The sequence below is a fragment of the Argentina anserina genome, chromosome 1 (assembly GCF_933775445.1).
Source record: "Argentina anserina chromosome 1, drPotAnse1.1, whole genome shotgun sequence".
NCBI classification, from domain to species: Eukaryota; Viridiplantae; Streptophyta; class Magnoliopsida; order Rosales; family Rosaceae; genus Argentina; species Argentina anserina.
Window position 1 is genome coordinate 10086255 of NC_065872.1, and position 20342 is coordinate 10106596.

The following is a 20342-nucleotide window of genomic DNA, read 5'->3' on the forward strand; positions in this document are numbered from 1 at the left end:
CTTCTACCCTCTCATACATCCTGCAACACATCTTCTCATCCCATGACCTTACTCACAATGGCATAGTGAGAAAATAAACATGTTCTTTCACGCAATACAGTGAGATAAAAGAGTTGGAAAAACAATACACATCCCTCTACATAAGTGGATTCGCAACTCTGGTACATCCTGACTCCATCAACCATGTTTTGGTAGCCAAACTCAGCCCAGTTATGCTTCCTTATGGCAGTTGGGTGGGTCAGCGGCACCAACAGTGACATATCAACATACGCTAGCCGCGATGGACATAAAACAGTTGATAACATAAACAATGCAAAACATACCATCCATAATTCTTTATCATTGTGTGTGCCCACCACCATGTGCCTAAGCCGTTGCAGACTAGTATCGCCATCGACGCCACATAATTGTTTTTTCCAGTGATTAATCTCTAATTCCTTAGTTGACTAGTTCGTATCAACTATAGTCCCCCAACACTTCACGCCCATCACACGATGGAAGTCCTTGTACGTGATAGACATGCTCCGACCATGTATGTTAACGGTTGAGTTCATCACATCAAAATTTTCTACTAGCATTTTGCACAGCGAAGGGTTCACCTCAATGCCACGCCACCCTAGGACACAACCAAAACTCATCTCTTCTATCGCAACTACGCGATCATTCAGAATGCGTGCGGCTACACGTTCTAACTGTTTTGTATCACATGTTGAGATTTTATTCATCTCCATTTCAACATCATTCGTCCTACGACTCCCATCAACCTTATAAAAAAATGTTACCATCCATCACAACTATACACTATCAAAACCAAAGAACTACAGATAAAATTGACATATGATATAATCGAATTCAATTCACTATCTCAAACGAAATATACTACTTATCAAATTCACGTCTCGCGATACTGGTACCTGATCATCATGTGCGGAGGTCATGCTGTGCGATTGGAGTACATAATCATCACCATCAACCCTGTTAAATCATAAGAACATGATTAATACCATTGTTGTTCAATTATCGACAACATATTTCTTCTGTACGAGTTTCCTCAGTTCAAAAACAACTACATTTCCGACACTTATGAACGCCTTACAGGTGTGTCGTCCGATCCATCTGCCTGTTTTACGCACATTCTCTTTCCGCCAGAAGAACTAGAGCTTCTTTGCCGTTCATGTTTGCTCCCCAACATCTCCTGCAGAAATACTAAACCGGTACAAAATCAGGATCTAACCACAAGGACCCTAATCACGGGATTTCTACCCGTTCATTTTCCAATTGCATTCATCGCTTCCTTTCGCTTGTTTATCAAATTGACAGTTTATCACCAAACCAAAACAACATAAACATTATAGAGTTTTATAAAAAAATCGAGATGCGACCTAACCTACACCACCACTGCTTGAAATCTACACAACTTATTAATACATGTGTTTACCTTGCTCGTCTCCGATATAAGAAAAACCTTCGTCTTCAATCCTTAGATACTGTCCTCGTTAGACCACCAGTTGTGAAATATGTCGATTGCAATATTAACATATCGACATCGATAATCCACTCCAAATAGAATCTCAACGCACCGCCAATCTGACACCGATGATTTGGGAGTTGATTCTTTCTTTCTAGGTGCCAGATCTCCGAATTTTCAAAGGACAGATAAAATGTCGATTTCGCAAAATATAACCTGCAAAATCATTTGAACATTCGCACGTGAGAGAAATTTGATCGGTTGTAAGAAAATATTCACGGCACCAGCTGGCGAATACGACAACTAACGTTTTCCATCCGACAATCTTCACACCCAGCGCGAACTAGACGTGCACTTTATTTTAATCACACATTTATTTTCTTGTTTTGGTGTCCTCAAATTTCAGAATGCGATGGATGAAATGATGAATTAGCCTAGTGGCACTGTGGCATTGTACTAAAATAAAATAAAATATATTACAGAAATAATAGAGACTGGTAATGTAATGCACTAGTATATGCAGGTTACACGCATAAAATTAATATTTGACCAATATATTTTCCTAGCTATAATCTTGTTGGTAAGAAATCTTGTATAAAGTAGTGGTCTTGAATTAAATAGTGTGCACCTAATCTTGACTCTATGCATGCTTCTTTTTTGATACGTGTAGTCTACCAATAAACTCTCCTTAATTTGTAAGCAATCTTGAATAAATATACTCCTACTATTGGGGCAAGTCGTCCTGACCATCAGCAGTTATGAACATTATCACGATGGTTTCATCTACCTTCTTCATACTTTCTCTCATTTTCTCCTCTTCCTATGCTCTTATGCAAGATTTCTGTGTAGCAGACTACAAAGCTCCTACAAGCCCTGCAGGATACTCTTGCAAAAACCCTTCCGATGTTAAGGTAGACGATTTTGTGTTCTCCGGCTTAGGAGTGCCTAGTAACAGCTCAAACATAAACAAAGTCGGAATCAAAGCTGCATTTGTTGCTCAATATCCTGGCCTCAACGGCCTCGGTCTTGCGCTCGCTCGGGGCGATTTCGAAGTTGGTGGAGTTGTTCCTTTGCACACGCATTTCGCTTCAGAGGCCATACTTGTTGCGGAAGGCAAAGTTATAGCCGGGTTCATCGCCTCGGATAACAAAGCTTATGTGAAAACTCTGAAGAAGGGTGATGTTATGGTCTTACCTCGTGGTTTGCTTCACTTCCAAGTAAATGCAGGTGATACTCGAGCTCTTGTGTTTGCTACCTTCAGTAGTGATGACCCAGGTGTGCAGTATCTGGAGAATGCACTGTTCCAAAACGACTTCCATACTGATTTGATAGCTAAGACTACTCTCCTTGACACTGCTGAGATTAAGAAACTTAAGGCTCTTCTTGGTGGTACTAATTGAAGCACTGTAAACCCCACAGTATGGAATAATATATATTGTAACCATATATCTTCTTTATTCTGTAATCTGGTTCATGTAGTTGCATGTTGTGTATAATGTATGAATAAACAAATTAATCAATCTAGCTAATACTTTGATCGAACTTCTTAATGTACGTTGGTTTAACAAAATAAGAAAACTATATATATAAGCAGCTGATCAGAGAAAACCTTACCTGCTCAGAGTATTAGAGCAGAGTGGAAAATGTAGTAAGACGACTCTTTTGGATACAACCGTACAAGTACTTGGTGAGTTAGGGTGGACTACAAACTGGCTGTGGAAGATCAGTGGTGGATTTAGGATGTGAACATAAGGTGGGCTTCAAGTTTGGCAGAAGACACAAAAAAAATTTGTCGGGGCAAGTGTATAACCATGCAAACTGTAAACGTCAGTAAGTATTCAAAAATAAAAGTAGGCGTTAATGAAAATAGAAAAATATTATGAAAATCAAAGACAAATTAAAATTCTCAACCACAATTTTCTCAAATTGATTAAATTGAAACTCTCAATAACTCATATTTACAATATCATATTCAATATATAAAGAGGAAGAAGATTAGAAGAGTTATACTTGAGGAGTTTAATAATTTAAAAAGAAGAACACCATCTTGTAGTGTAAATGCATACTAAAAACCTAACCTTTTACGCGCGCGGGCGCGCGCACACACACACACACACACATATATATATATATATATATATATATATATATATATATATATATATATATATATATATCAAAATCTATAGCACTAATATAGTAAATAAATTTAGCTAAAAAGCATGCATAAACTTGTCCTGGCAAGCCAAGGGCTGGATCCGCCCCTGTGGAAGATGTTTCTGGTGTCTAAGGTTTTGGGTGGCCAGAGTATTATTTAGGGTGTCCTACATGCCAACATCCTTAGAAAGACCCAAAATTTGGCTAGTTCATTAAGTTATATACGACTGTATATGCTAAATTGCTAGGGCTGGCATGAGACATGATGATGATAATTCCACGTCTCGTCCCACTATTTATATTCGGAACGAGATCATTCCACTTGCGTTTTTTAAATTTCATCTCACTGGGATTAGGACGGGATCGGACCCAATCCCACTGTCCCAGAATTTAAATAAAAATCTATATTTTTAATTTTTCATTAACAAATTAACATTCAATATATAATGAAATTTTAACAAAAAGAAATTCATATAATGTTTTAAAGTATCACCAATTACCATTATTATATAAATGATTTAACTTCAAAGTTATTAAGAACATGCATTAGTTTCATTTTAGCACAAATATATAATCATTTTTAAGTTTTTATTAAAAATGGGATGAAACTTGAACTATGTGTCCTGCGTCTCATCCCACCGTAATCAAACGGGATGAGATTGACGTTTCTAAATTTCAATCTCGTCTCATCTCGGTAAATCGAGATGGGATCGGGACGAGTTCAGGAGAATTTATGCCCACCCCTAAATGCTAAGCAAGAGCTCTTTTTGAGACTTTGTAAGCATGATTTCTTTCATTATATGAAAATTTAGACTGGCTACGGGGAAAAATGTTTTCTTTTTAGTATCGACTACTATGTGCTCATATTCTTTCGTGACATAGTTATCTTCTCTATTAAACTTATAATTAGGTCTCACCATTCCTTAAAGATAAATGGTCTAAAATCCATAAAAACACCATCTAAAGGCCAAAAGAAGTCTACATCTGAGGACAAACTGATGAGTAACGTACAACGTGAATCAGTATTTTGTATGAGGATTCAGAAGTTACTGTAAACACCAAAACTGATAGGGCGATGCATATAGTAGTGATATGGAAACTATGAGAAATCATTTGCTAGCACTTTGCAAGTCATTTGTCAAGTAATGACAATTGACAAAGACAAGCTTAATAGTGTCAGCCACAACAAGATGCAAATTAACCCGTACGTTTTATCAAGGGTTGCATCCAAAATTCTCCATTGTCAAGGACAGAGCACAAGAATGACAAGATGTCCTCTAATGAGATGTTTAGCTATTTTGCATGCGTAATCATTTGAATTCAACCGAACAAAAGGACCACAATTGATGTTTAGCTATTTTGAATTTATCCAAAAATTCTCCATTGTCAAGGCCTATCGAATCACGAATATATATATATATATATATATATTTTCTCAAATAAGGAGGTCTGCACCAATGGGTTTGGTGCGGATTTCCATTTTGAACCACTTTTCGGTCCAATTTCCTCATTTCCACCGTTTAGTATCTAGATAATATTGTGTAGATCATCGCTGCAAAATTTCAGCCAATTTGGTGATCGTTAAGGTCCTAAAAATCGAAACACAAATGGACGGACTGAATTCTGTCAAACATGAACCGTTCATGTTTTTAACAGGAAAATGCAATTTTGAGAGTCTTAACAATCACCAAATTGGCTGACATTTTGCAGAGATAATCTACGCAATATTATCTAGATACTAGACGGTGGAGATGAGGAAATTCGATCGAAAAGTGGTGCACAAATGGAAATCCCCACCAAAACAGTGGTGCGGACCTCCGCAGCCAAGACGGGCTGTATATATATATATATATATATATATATATATATATATATATATATATACTACTCTATAGCTTGTTCCGGGAGAATTACTATTCTACCTTTGTGTGTGTCTTAGCCTAATAGGTTTCCTGTTAGGAGATAGATTAGCATCTCCGTTATAGATTAAGACTCTGAATCCTACGAGATTGTGGTTTTGTAATGCCTATATATAGGCCCCCATGTCATTCAATAATACACAATTATTTCATCTTGCATCACGTTATCACGCACTTTCCCCTAAAACCCTGAACTTTTAGAGCCCTAGAATTTTTTTCTTCTCTTCTCCTCCGCCGGCCGCCGTCGTCTCCGGCCTCCGGCATCTCCTCGCCGGCGCACCTCTTGCACGCAGCCCTTGCAGCCTGCCCCGCAGCCCATGCACGCTGCCCCTACACGTAGCCCCGCATCCCCGCAGGGTCTCCTCCGCATTCGCTCGGCAAAAACATCTTTTTGTCCCGCAAGACCCCGCATCAAAGGATTCAAAAATTGCTCATCCCGCATATCTACGCAAGAAATGAGAACTTCACAAGAAATCTCTTGGCTCAAGAGAAGCTACTCCCGTTTTTTCTACCCTTTTGGGCATATAGCCTGCCGAGCACAATAGCCCTTTGGGCTTCATACTATATTTTCTTTTCCTTTTCCTTTTCATTTTTCCTATTTCATTATTTAAATGTTCATTGGCACGTTTTTATTACTAACGATATTTCATGTGCTCGTATAGGTAAAATCATTGCTCGTCATACTATGGTGATGATATTCATGCCGAGATGGACGATACTTTTTTCATCTACATACGATTTTGATCGTATCCTCCCAAGATTTTTATGTCATCGGACGAAGATCGAAAAGGAATTCATCAAGCAACTTCATGCATGACGATCGATTTGCAGAGCAATTTAATTATATGCGGTCTATTTGGCTGACCAACAAGTATGTTTTTCTTAAAGTTGCTGCTTTTGAACATATATATATATATATAAATTATCGGGCGCAATTAGCTTTTTTCATGTCTTCTTTTCCGGCCTTCTTATTACGCCGATGAGACCAAAGAGGGATATGATTCCCCTCTTGGTCGACGTTTTTCATGTGACGGTCCTGGGGGAGTCACGTTATTATTTAAAAGGGAAGATATTGATTTCGTGTGGTCGCCTAAGTGCACCGCTGTTTTGAGTGCGATCATGAGTATCGCCGATATGCATCGATGATTTTGTGACCATATACATCACAACCCTTCTAATTCCAGTTATATACTTGACTAGTTTCGATTATTCGAAACCTATACAACCCTCGTTTTCTCATTGATGCGTCGCCATAACGACTGTTATTTGAATGTTTGAGTTTTCTTAAACTCATGTCTAATCTCAGGGTCTATGTACTCATTTATTTGAGTTGAAATTCATTACTCTGAAGCAGCACTATTTGCTGATAAAAGATCCCAAAAATAACACATTCTATGGGACACACTTAAAGTGATTCAATAAACGTCTATGACGTTGTATCACCAGAGTTGACCTTGAACCATACTCCACTTCCGAGAAACACATGCCATTTTTGGCACCTGTATCTATTTATTGAGGGAATCTTGGAGATGGAAACGTAACATTCTTCCATTCTCAAGTAAACACATTTTTGACCCTCAGGCTAAGGCTCCGCCCGATCCGATATGCAAGATTTCGTTGCTACGGACTTTTGATTAGTCAATCTATTTTGACTATGTTTTCTGCTTACTTTTTTTCAAGTACGACGTTGGCATTGCCATGTTTCTTGCTCAAATTTAGCTTAAGTCGTCTATTGGAATTGGAAGCTTGTTTGTTTTATATTAAATATTGACATATTCAATAAATTTCTCGTATTCCTTGTTTACAAGATGATCTTGTGAGAATTTTATTTGCCTTGGCTTAGCATGCATGGTCAACGTTTGCAACTCACGTGGTTTTAAATTAGCCGCTTTTGGGTTACATGGGACCCCAATAGTACTACATTGTGAATTTGGATATTAAAATTTGGAAAACGGACCTCGGAACGTCAAAATTGACGTCGTTTTCCCCGGTTACTGTTCCGGCGTTTCCGAAACGTTTTCCGGCATTTTGTCGGCATATTCGCCGCCTTCCGGCCATTTTCCTGAGTTTCCGGCACCGCCATCCGGTTCCTGCCGGCGTCCCCTTTCGGACCTGAAGTTCCGGCCTCGATACCGCCCAGCTCCAGCCGCCGCCATCCGGTTTTCCGGCGATCGGTGCCGCCTTTTTCCGGCAAGTTTATCCGACGATTTTATCGTCGTTTCTCATCATATTTCCAGCAGTCTTTGCTGTCATGTTTTCCTAGTCCAAATTTCACCCGGTTTTGAGTTATTTTGACATGGTGTTCCGGTTCATATTCCGGTTTTCTCCAAGTCGTTTCATAGCTCAAATGATTTTATTATTATTGGTGACCACCCGCACCAATTGGATGGTTTTTACCACCCAAATTGTTTGGTATTCAACTGCTCCAATACCATGTTTTTCCAACTCTTAAGTTGAAGAATGTAGTTCTATTGCCATGTGATACACTCGATGGGATTGCAAATTTGTTTCAATCGCCCCTCTTACAATATCTTACGGCGTATTGTCTAGAGAAGTTCACCGCGTTGTTGACTCTCTTAATTTTATTTTGAGCATGTCCCGCCGTGAAATCGAGTGTCTTGTTAATTGCAGAACCACCCACACTGTCCTACGGCGCATGTAGTTGTTTTACGGATCTCGTGCGAGATTGTGTTCTATATCTTTGTGTCTTGCTAAGTTTTAAAGGCCATACATGCCAATGATGGATTTTCATCTTGATATTTGTGTTAAGAATGGAGAGGAATAAATCTGTCAGATTTCATTGACAATAGGTTTTTCAAGCTTAGACAGTAGCTTTGTTAGCCTGCAGACATAGCTTTGCTTGCCTGCAGCAGTAGCTTTATGTAACTCAAGATTCTTTGAATCATGAGTTCGGTTTTACTGTCTTCTCGGTTTTGACATGATCATTTTTTTTTGGTTATTTTGAACAAGATATGATGATTCGAGTTCTTTGAAATTCACATGATCATCTATTTTTCATGTTCACGAAGCGATTGGAGGACCACCTCACCCGTGCTCCACATGGTGAGGCTGTGCCTATCCGTGCCATGCACGGTGAGGCCAAGCCTGCCCCTCTCGGCGGCTCCATGGCATTTAGGCCATCGGTGGCGGCATTCCATCCTTCACAGGAGCTTGTGATGCCTCCCGTGTTTTCTAATACCTCCATAAGAATCTATGATGCCCATCGCTCATTTTGCAAAGCTTATTCTTTTGCTAGATTTCAAGAAAGTCCTTATTTGCTAAGGCTCCAACCGAGAACATTCCATTCTTACAAAGTATTTAAGGTGACATTAGTGGACCATATCCAACCGAATGCGGACATTTTTCGGTATTTTTATGGTATAGGTTAAGAGCATCGACGCGTTGGTCACACGTCGCTTTGTTTTCCACAAGGAATGCTGCATTTGCTAAGTTTTTAGCTATGATCATCATACTAAAGGCTCACCACCCTTCCTATCCTCTCAAGTCTATTCGATTGGATACAGTTGGAGAGTTCACCTCTACGACTTTGATGATTTCGTTTTGCATCTACTGGGATCGTCGTTGAACATATTATTCCTCATGTTCATTCATTACACGATCCAGCAGAGCTCGGACTTGGTTATGGGTACTAACCTGCCGATTTTTTCATGGGGATATGTAATGATGTTGCATGCAGCGACACTTATTCGTTTTAGACCCACAACTTGCTAAGCATTTAGTGCATACCAGATGGTTACTGGATACGATCCCAACATTCTTTTCACTAAACGCCTATTTGGTTAAAGTTGTTTATGTGCCTCTTTTGTAGTTATCATAATGGGTCTACTTGAAACGATTAAGTATTCTGGTTGGTTATGATTTATGAATCACCAACACTTGTCCGCTATTTTCAATCTATAACCGTTGATCTTTATCGTGCGATATTAGCAGATGGTCACTTTGATGAGACATACTTCCCGTCATTAGGGGGAGATATGGAATGCTCCCATTCCGGTTTTAACGCCATGAATTGACATGGTGTGGCACTATGTCTCATTAAGATCCCACACTACTCAAATTGAGCAAATGTGCAACGCATTATCGACCTCCAAAAAGTCAAAGATTCGATGCTCAATGACTTTACAGATATTGCGAAAGTGACGAGATCGCACATAAATGCTGTGATATGCCGGTAAAGTTGGAACTCTCAGAATATGGGAGAATTTCATATGACCTGGTCCTAGCACCGTTGATACCATCCCTGCCAGTGGGAAGGAAGCCGGCGATGGCACCATCGTACGCTGTGGTGTTGTCGGCGCCCGTGGTATTGCACCACAAAACAAGGGCGGCAAACTCAAAGATGGACTAGTAAGGGTCATAGCTTCGGTCTTGGCTCCTACCTAGATAAGGGGGAGACCATTATTCTCTAGAATCAAAACCAGAAAGAAGCGAGATGCATAGGCACAAGTATTTCGCTCATCATCAAGAGATATTCTCTAAACATGTGTATCAACTAAGTTTCTGTGGGACGCTACAGACTCTTTTTGTTGATGTTAGAAAAGAATAGAAATCTCACAAATTGATCGTATATAGCGCGCACGTGTGTTTAAATGGATTGATCTCCCATGATTGATGATGTATTCACTTATGCTATAAAGCATCAACGATGAGCAACTTGACCGAAGTGGAAAGAATCAATACAGGCTAAACTAGACTTGTTATGTTAGTCGTTGTTCGTAAGTGTAATGAGAAAGATGAAGTCATGCAATATTTTCTGAACTTATGGTGCAAAAGTTGTCTCGTTATCCTAGTATTGACTACGATGAGTTATATTCTCTCGTTATGGACATAATTGTTTTCCGCTACTTGATCAGTAGTAGTGTCCATGAAAACTGATTTGCAGCATATGATAGTGGTCATAGAATATCTGTAAAGGGATCTTGACACAGATATGAGAGTGCCCGAGAGACTTTAAATGCCTCCAGACTACGGAGAGCTTATGTAATCAGATTGCGACGTTCAAGAGAACGTAGTACAATCGGTTGCAAGAACTCATACCCATATGTGTTCATATGAAAGCTAATTCTTGATTCTCTATTCCGTCTAAGTAAAGATGATGAAGAGATTCAATGAGCTATAAATTCATATATGTAAGTGTTGTTGGGACACTATTTCTTTCTTATGATGTGATTAACTATGCGTCTATGCATCGTCATTGGACTTGCATTGCTCCATTGACATGGGTTTAGTTCTACACTTAGTGAACCAACACAAATCATATCCACACCAACGCCGCCAGCAGCTCAAGCAACATCAACGTACGCCTTGGTGTAGCAATCGACACTGGTAGCGTAGAGGATGCATACGGTTCCGTCTCGGACCAAAATCAGTCCTTCATTGGTCCATTCCCCCATTCTTTTTGCGAAAGACACATTGAATGTGACAAATCAAAATCTGTCCGGTTTCGTAGGTCAACTTCAACAAGACCTACAAGATAGCTTGCTCGATGAAATATGGTGAATTGGTACCGTTGGAAAGGTCTATGTGTCTATTTTCCAGGGATACTAACCATTTTTTCATAGCTATCATATTGAGTGAGTTATGGCTATTTTAGCAAAGTAGGACAGTTCTGTCCGGAAATTTTCAACTCAGTCAACTTTGACAGAGCACTGTGAACTGCTCCGATCTGATTAGGTTGTGAACTTTATGTCATTGGAAATCCACGTGTATCTACTTTCCATAACATTTTACGGTTTGCTGATACCTATTTTGACGAAAAAGTTATGGTCGTTTAAGTGAGTAAAGGTCATTCTACCCGAGAATCTGATTTTTATTACAAACTTTTGTTTTGAGTTATTATGCAATCTTGTTTCCTAAGATCTAAGTTTGGCTAAGTATAGCATGAATGATCTAAGGATGTGTGGCTAGATTAATGGTTAATCATTAGCCCAAGATTACGTTTGAGAAGCATGTAATGAACGTTGTATACGTTATTTTTTGTACTCCATGATTATGGCACTAATTAGGGGGAGTTGTTTCGTAGACTTAGGGAGAGTCTACCTCACATGATTCTATCAAATGTAGACGGTGCGTTGTGCTCTTTTTCCCTTCGATCAAGATTTTGTTTTTACCCAAGAGGTTTTTATTTTGCTTGACAAGGTTTTTACCGAGACAACGATATGTGCACCATGCAACCTAGGCATGCGACACAAGGGGAAGTGTTCCGGGAGAATTACTATTCTACATTTGTGTGTGTCTTAGCCTAATAGGTTTCCTGTTAGGAGATAGATTAGCATCTCCGTAATAGATTAGGACTCTGAATCATACGGGATTGTGGTTTTGTAATGCCTATATATAGGCCTCCATATCATTCAATAATACACAATTATTTCATCCTGCATCATAGCTTTGATTTTGCGTGTTTTGTTCTCGTACGTGGATGTTACCAAATACAGATGGTCAGTTTAATTTTGCCCAACTTTCTTGTTCTAGGCGAACCTGATATTGTCCTTGTTTAAAAGCAATACACAAAACTTTCAAAAGCGTGCGATCTTAGGAAAATCTTCCTGATTTAAGTTTACTCTCTGATTCTAATACCTTAGTCAGGGGCGGATCCAGATAATTTTTTTCAATTAGGGCAAAAAAAATAGTAATAGCTATTTAAAAAAATATAATACAACTTTTCAATTAACGATGAAACAGTAAATGTTCACGGTATAACTTCACACCTGACCATAAATTAAAGCAATCAATCTTACACAACAAATTTGCATCATAATCAAACATTCAAATAACCAACTATTTAAAAAAGAAAGAATGAAAATAATAATACTTTGAATTGAATGACATTTAGACATATGAATAAGTGAATTGGATTCAACACTTACTTGAGATAATTTAAAACAAAAATTGTTTTGTATGTTTTATGTTCCGGGGATATCCCTTTTCAACTTCTGTTTTAGCGTTTGAGAGATCAAGACGTAGAAAGACCGTTTTAAAAATCATCTCTTTATAGTCAGTGTTTTCATCAAGTGTGTGTAACTTTTGTGATTGGCGGTGGTAGTCCATATATCTAAGAAGCACGGAAGCTTGCCTGCAGTCGCGCTTCAGAAGCGGAAGCGAAGCGGAAGCGCGCCGGAAGCGCGCCGGAAGCGTCTGGAAGCGGTCGGAAGCGCGATTCCGAGAAAAAGGTGGTTTGGAAGCGATATGGAAGCGCGAGCTTCCAAATTGGAAGCGTCAAATAGGGTGGAAGGAAGCGTGGGTTCCCTCTAGCCTCCCCGTCTCTTACCAGTGTCAACAGACTCAACACTACTTTCATCCGGCTAAATTCCAGTGTCAGGGTAATAGACTAATAATCAGGGTTTGTTCTTCACCTACAAATCGATCAAGGCTCTAGAACCGTTGCTCGGGTAACTGGGTAAGTTTGGAAAACAGAATCAGCTTCTGTCAGCAATTTGGGTAACCAATCCTCCGGCGTACTCTCAAGAACCCATCGCCGCCGCCGATGCCCCCATCTCTCCTCCCCCTCCTCTTCCTCTTCCAATCGACCAAACCCCACCACCCAAGACTCCTTTCGTCCCAGCCCTCTTCGTCATTGGCGACTCATCCGTCGACTCCGGCACCAACAACATCCTAGGGACCTTCGCACGCGCCGACCACCTCCCCTACGGCCGTGACTTCGACAATCGACACGCACCAGCCCACTGGGAGGTTCTCCAACGGCATAATCCCTGTCGATTATCTCGGTATTCTCTTCTTTTCTTGATTACAATCAAATCTTTAGTCTTTGTTATCATCTGGGTTCTTCAAACCCCAAACTGCCCAGGACCTATAACTCAAGGACTTTCGTCGAACATGTTATGAGGGTTTGATGAAGATGGGTTTTGGATTATGAGGGTTTACTAACTTTTGTGTTGAATTTTGGATCAACGTTGCGGCTTGGGCTTCCTTTTGTACCCAGCTTTCTTGGGCAGACTGGTAGATTGGAAGATATGCTTCATGAGTTCATGGTTTGAACTTTGCTTCTGCTGCTGCTGGAATCATATTCACCAGTGGGTCAGAATTGGTATGCCTAATCTTTCTCTTTTTAGTTTTATTTTTTATTATTAATTGTGAACCACAAAGCTTTCAACTCGTATTGGTTATGCAAGTAATGTAAAATTTTAAGGCAAGAGTTGAGATTATAGCATTGCAATGTAGAAATGTGATTAAACTGTGAAATGGTGTTTCATGGTTTTAAAATTGTGAAGGAGCTTGAGTAGAATTGATGACCTTTTATTGCCATGGAATCTAGAGGTTCATAGCTTATACTTTTTCTTTCAGAGCCAACTTGTTTCATTGTCTCAGCAAATTTTACAGATACTTATTGCTAAAGATTATTGTATTGTGTTGGGAATTTGATTCAAAGGTACAATGGAGTTAATGGTTTTCGAAATGTGAAGGTGTTTAAGTAGAATTGATGTGGTTCACTACTCTTCACATCTAGAAGTTAATAGCTTAGAGTACTGTTTCGTTCAGGGTCAACATGTTTCTACTGCAAATCTAAGTGAAGCAGGAAATCAAGGTGAGGTGATTTCCTACTCTATGATGATTGATGGTTTCTAGTAGTTCCCAGTTTGAATCTAAGTGATTGCTTTAAAGGTCTTAATTACTTTTGGTTTTCTGCTGCACACAGAACTTGTACATCATTAATGTCAGGAAGGTGGTTGTGATGGGTCTGCCTCCTATAGGTTGTGCTCCTCACTACTTATGTGAGTACAAAGTGAAGGATGGACAATGTGTTAGGAGATAAACAACATGGTAATGGAGTTCAACTTTGTCATGAGGTATATGATTGGGGAGCTAAATGAAGAGCTTCCATATTCTGTGTAGTTTTGGATTATATATCTATAGATTACAGAAATGCAATATGGAAGATTAAAAGAGTTTGTGGCCATTTTTACTGTGTAGTCATATAAGTTTAATCATTTTGCATATTTAGTTGCTAGATAAATTCCAAATTACACTTTTAGTTGCTGGATGTGTGAATTCATTACATATATATATGGTGTTTTTGTAATATTATATATACATGTTAATATCTTTAATTATATATTATTTTATTTCGCGCTTCCGAAACGTCCCCGTTTCCAAGAAATTTTGAAAAAAAACGCTTCCGCGCTTCCAAACGCTTCGCTTCCACGTCCCTGCTTCCGATTCCATGCAGCCTAGCCATATATTGAGTGAAGGAAGAGAAAAATTCTTACGCCTACACATTTAAAAAAAAAAGAGTTGGATGTTATTTATTAATTGAGTGGAGGAAAGATAGGTTAAACATGGCTAGTAGGAAATAGGAATTATAGCAAAAGACGTCGGGGGAGGTTTTCCCATTTCTAAGCAATTGGTCAATGGTATCATTAATTATTAGGAAGCCAAGGACGTCCGTTTGGGGCGCAAGTCAAAGGAATTAAAAAAATACATATGCCTCTATAAGTAGTCTTCTTCCTCCAACTGTTGCCTGTCATTTTTACATTGATTTTCTCTATATTTCGAGCTTAGCATCAAAAACCCAGCCTAGGCAGTTGTTTAGACTTGTCCATGAATGAATCCGCCACTGACCTTAGTACTTAGAGGTTCGTGGTTTTTCCCAAAATTACTAATTAACGTGTTTTCTAATCGGAAGAAACAAATGACATTGAAAATTTTATTTTTCTATATTTAATTATTTCCAATATCGATATGAGTTAGTAAGAAGATTTGATAGATCGTGGTTCAAAATCTAAGCAACAGATTAAAAAGTTCTAAGCTGGAAGCCTGGAACTCTGAAACACATTTTACATGAATGATTAGTCAAAAAAAAATCTTCTAACCTGATGGTCTAATTACAAAGGTGAACCTCCCAATACGGTTGGTTTCTCATCAACAACCCCGTTCTCCCATATCCCGTTCTGGTCATGAAGACCAAGCGAGTACACCACATCTTCCCTCGCCCATCCCCCACGCAACAAAACCAGCGACAACAACCTCACGCGCCACCTCGCATCCTCCTCTTCCCTCCGTCCACTCATCTCCGCCCCACTTTCCATCTCTTCACCACAACCATCCATCATCCTCATTTCCCTCACCTCCTCCTCCTTCCACCCTCCCTCCCTCAACCTCCAGCACACCTCATCCAAGCACCCGCCGCCCAGCTTCCCGCTCCACCACCCGTGCGTGTTCCCACGCGCCGCCACATCACTCCAAAACTACACCGTCCTCGCCTCCTTTGGCGCCATTCCAAACTCGCTGAAAAAACCCGTGACGTCGAAACTCAATACCCTCACATTGGAAGAGTCTATAAAAAATATTGGACTTCCAGCCAAATTCGGCTCGCAGGGAATGTAACAGTTCCTATAAACCGGAACCAAAATTGGCGCTTTCTTCAACCGAGCTTTGACTTTATCCAACGCCCCGTTGACTCTACCGCGGCCGGACATGGGACCCCAGCTCGGGCACCAGAGGCTTCCCTCAGAGACCTGCTTAAGAAGGCCAAGTGCCGGGAGGTTGAGGAGGAGGTTGAGCTGTTGGGCCGACGATGCCCGCCAATTTGGAAATCCCGACCCAACAGGAAGACCCTCCTGGAGAATGGCTTGGAGGTCCGGAGGGAAAGTGAAGTTGAAGGCGGCCTCAATCGACGCGAGCTCTGCCTCACTGAGGCCTCTCTCAATTGGGATGTTTGTAGATTTCAGGTGGTTGATGAGGATCTTGGCGTAGGCGGCGAAGGAGAAGCACGCGAGGTTTGTCTTGGCATTCCTTTGAGAAATGTTTCTGGCCATCGGAGAAATTGAGAACTAATAGAATCTAAATTTTGTGATGAAGAATATTGAAGAGTGTGAAATGGGGTTTTGGATTTGTTAACTGTATGGCGGAAGATCTGGAGGCGAAATGAGATTTATAAACGAGGAAAAAGATGATGAGAGAATGTTTGACTGAGATAATATGGAGAGCTAGAGTTATACTGTATATATTAACGTCTGTTTTGGAGAGTAGCATGGGTTTTTTTTTTGCCTTGCTTAATCAGGAAAACTGGGTGTGACCGTGTGTGGGGGAACATGCATGAGGAGAAAAGTCATTTGCTAAGTTTTCTAGTCTTAGTTAACAAGTATATCTTTTGTGGAAAAATATCTTTTGTATGAAAACGATATCATGCATCACCTTCGTTGTGAAGCATAGTAAGGGAAGATTGTTGTATATGTAACGGGACGTCCGAACCTAGTCGGAGTGGGAAACCCGGAAATGTATTCAAGATTTCAAGGTTATGTGTGTGTGACAATTTTCCCATTTATGGAGAGGAAAAGAGGCAAATTCGTTGCAAGGTAGTATGGTGTCATTTGTTGTTAACTATTCTTATCCAAATTAATTTCAAAAGATAGAGATGTTGAACACCAACAAATTAACTTTCATTTTATGGCTGGTTGTAGTCTTCCAATTTGACCAATTTCTGTGGCCATTTCATCTTCCTAGCTTTATGTGATTCAACTATAAACAAAATCACATATCAATCAATTCTGTTTTTCATTATCCAAAATCAAATCCGTTTCAAGGTTATACTTCTATGGTCAAGATTTTCATGTCTACATGCATGATGTATATAACATTTCGGCAGGATTAGTTATGTTTTTCTTCATATCATTACCTAGTAATCATTATGATCGGATTTAACCAAAAAAAAAATCATTATGATCGGAAAATGCCCTTACTATGATCACCATGATAGATTCAGATCAAGCTAGCAAGATTATATATTAGCTAGTCTCACTACAACATATAATAATTTAACGACCCTATTCGGTCGCTATGTTCTTCTGCGTCCAGGATTTAGGGTCAAAAATTATGCACGATGGTGAGCTCGTCTCGTGCGTCATTTTCGTTAACCTTCTAGACTCTTGGACATTAATAGGAAGAATATAACGCTATACCGTTTGTCATAGGGCATGATTCTCAACTGTTCATTCTCTCTGCTCATCAGAGTACGACTTAGTTAGACCATGACCTACAATATAGACTTCCAGTTTGACAGGCAACACCGTATTTTCAGGGAAGGGCCGGGGCAGGGGGCCATGTATGAACCCTAGAAAACTTCAAGTGCAAACGTCCAAGTTTGATGACCCGGCCCTTTCCCATTGTTGGTTAATTATGAGAATGAAATATGATTATAATCATTATATGGAATATGCTCCATGACTGATATATCTGGCAGACTGACACTAGCTGCATTTGTGTCAAAGATCTCTAGATGAAGACTAAAATCTTCTTATGGTTTAAACTTCAGATGGTTTGTTCCATGCAAGTTTGAGTTCCAATGATCAAGAGCGTGAATCCTGTGAAACTTTTGAAATCTTGGCCGGTATCGCTGCTTATTTGAGCACATTTTGTCACTGACACTGATTTATCTTCTGAGGAGTCTTAGCTCTGTAATTTGTAGTATAGTAGAGAGATTGAAGAAGGAAGACAATATAGAGCTTCATAAGAAAACGGAAGCTTAAATTAGGAAGAATTTTTACATATACTTAGCCACATCTGAGAGAGAGACAGAGACAGAGACACAGAGTTAACACATTTTCCATGATTAAGCCATCCTGCTCTTCCTAGCTACAAAATTCGGGCCAACATTCCTGTGCAGAGAATAGCAAGCCCTATGTTGCAGGATACATCAAAATGTTATCTTTCAAACTCAAAATGCAGACCAGTGGAATAAACAGTCACTAGTTATTGGATGGAGCAAGACACTTAATGCTACTTCCTTCTCTGTCGTCCATATTGAAGCCATCCTCGCTTTTTGTTAGAGCAACTTTTTCAGCTCCTGAGCTAGCTTCATCTCTCATGGTCTCCTTATTGTCATTCTTCTCTAATCCCAACACTGCATCTTCCAGCTTTTCTGAAGTATCCTCTTCATTTACGAAACTCCATCCGGGGATGATCGGTCCCCCTTGTGCGATTACAATACCGCTATTGTACAAACTGTTGGGGCCTATATTTAGCTCAGTTGTCTCGATTTCAGAGGTACTGTTATAAGGCCATGGAAAGATAGGGTAGGTAGTCCCAGAGTTGTTAGCCTTGACATCAGTACCTTTCATTTCCAAAGAGGCAGAACTGCCGTTTGCACATGTTTGGACACCAGGATCTTCCGATTGCAAATCATGAGGGAATGCAGGCTTTGTCGAACTGGTTCCGTTAATCTCCATATTGACACCAGAATATGTGACAACATGTGGGGCATTGTTTTCTTGCTCAATAGCGGCTGTCAAGCGACATACCTTATCTTTGTCTTCCACCTTGTTGAGGATTACTTTCTCGAACAAATGTGGTTTACTATCAGAATGTTGGGCATTGCATACTGTAGGTGCTGCGGGTTTTCTGTTGCGAGCTCGGCGCTGAGGCTTATTAGGAGACTGCACTGCATCTGCTGAAACAACTGATCTCTTTTTTCTCCCCCTCTTTGATGGTTTTGCAGATAAAACAGCCCCACAAACTTGAGCAGTGCTCTCTTCTGCTACTATTTTCAGAGAAGACAGTTTTGTTTCGAGCCTTGTTAAGCGATTTTTGTAATCAGTTACTTCTGATTGCAAGTGGTTGACAGCACTCCAAAGCTGAACATTTTCGGCAGACTACAATCTCAGAACCACAAAACACTGTTTATATCAGATTGGCTAAATCATGAACAGAATACATACATTTAAGGAAACAAAATTGAGATTCATACTTGTGCATCCCAAAGCTGCTGATGCTTATTAGAGAGTGCTGCTGGTGGCCTGATAGTTCCTTTTCCAACAGCTTGTGCAGGTGTTGTAGAACACCTAGGCAGCGATGCAGGTGGTGAAGAGACGTAGCCTCCTGGAAAAGGATATGTGCACAAATGTTGTTGTGCTTGTGCTTGATTCCACCAAGATGAGGAATCATATGAACCTGATAACAATAAAGCTTCAACTTTTATATGTGATATCCACTCAAATTTTGGCCGCTTATTGACAGTTTTACTATCAAACTAAAACTTTGTAATCAAACTTGCACTATCCAAGAAGGAAATACTTGTAAAACAGCAGGTCACGCTGCACAAATGGTCGATGATCAATCAAATAGTATTGAACAATCGTTTTTGATAGTTTCTAGTCATACATTCACATTTACATATATATGGATCAAACAATTAAGTGCCTCAAATAAGTACGTGACTATGCCGAACATGGAAATGATTAAAGTTGCAAGTTTACCTGGAAAGCCTGGATATGGGTACCCGACATGATAATAGAAGTTGGGAACCTGAGGTTGGTTTTCTGTTGAAGTTCCACCACTAATATCAGTTGCTCCAACAGCAACAAATGGCTGGAAGTTTGATGGTGCACTGGACGCAGGCAGTGGATAACCAGGTTGTTGTGGTAGCCAAAAGGGAGCAGCTGACTGGGGATAAGTCCTTGGAGGCTGGCCGTGCTGGACCTGGTGTGGAAACTGCGGCCATTGGCTTATAAAGCCAGGCAGCGGTGATTGAGTTGCAACAAAAGGTCTAGACACCAAAGGAGATTGCTCCCCACCATGCTGAGGTGTATACGGCCATGGATAATTTACTGAGTATCGGTGACTTAGGGAAGGTGTAATGCCAATTGAATGACTATGAGTGTTTGTAATCTTTGTTAGAGGTTCAGCATTGTCTTCAATTTGGTCATCCTTGCTCTGTGTAGGTATAGATTGAACATGTGATAAGATGAAGAAAGTGGAAGTTTACAAATTACAAATTGTGAGTTGTTTACTAGAGCATGCATTTTGATTCTTCAGAAATCTCAATA

General features: G+C 39.9%; 1 protein-coding gene and 1 pseudogene across 1 annotated transcript; one reads left to right on the forward strand and one right to left on the reverse strand.

Annotated features, from left to right (window-relative positions):
* The first annotated feature begins 2171 nt into the window (after nucleotides 1-2171).
* On the forward strand, nucleotides 2172-2888 carry LOC126795297 (auxin-binding protein ABP19a-like). Its single transcript, XM_050522141.1, has one exon. The coding sequence runs from the start codon at nucleotides 2227-2229 to the stop codon at nucleotides 2866-2868; it is 642 nt and encodes a 213-aa protein (XP_050378098.1). The 5' UTR covers nucleotides 2172-2226; the 3' UTR covers nucleotides 2869-2888.
* Nucleotides 2889-15404: 12516 nt separating this feature from the next.
* Nucleotides 15405-16406, reverse strand: LOC126801552 (uncharacterized; annotated as a pseudogene).
* Nucleotides 16407-20342: the final 3936 nt, after the last annotated feature.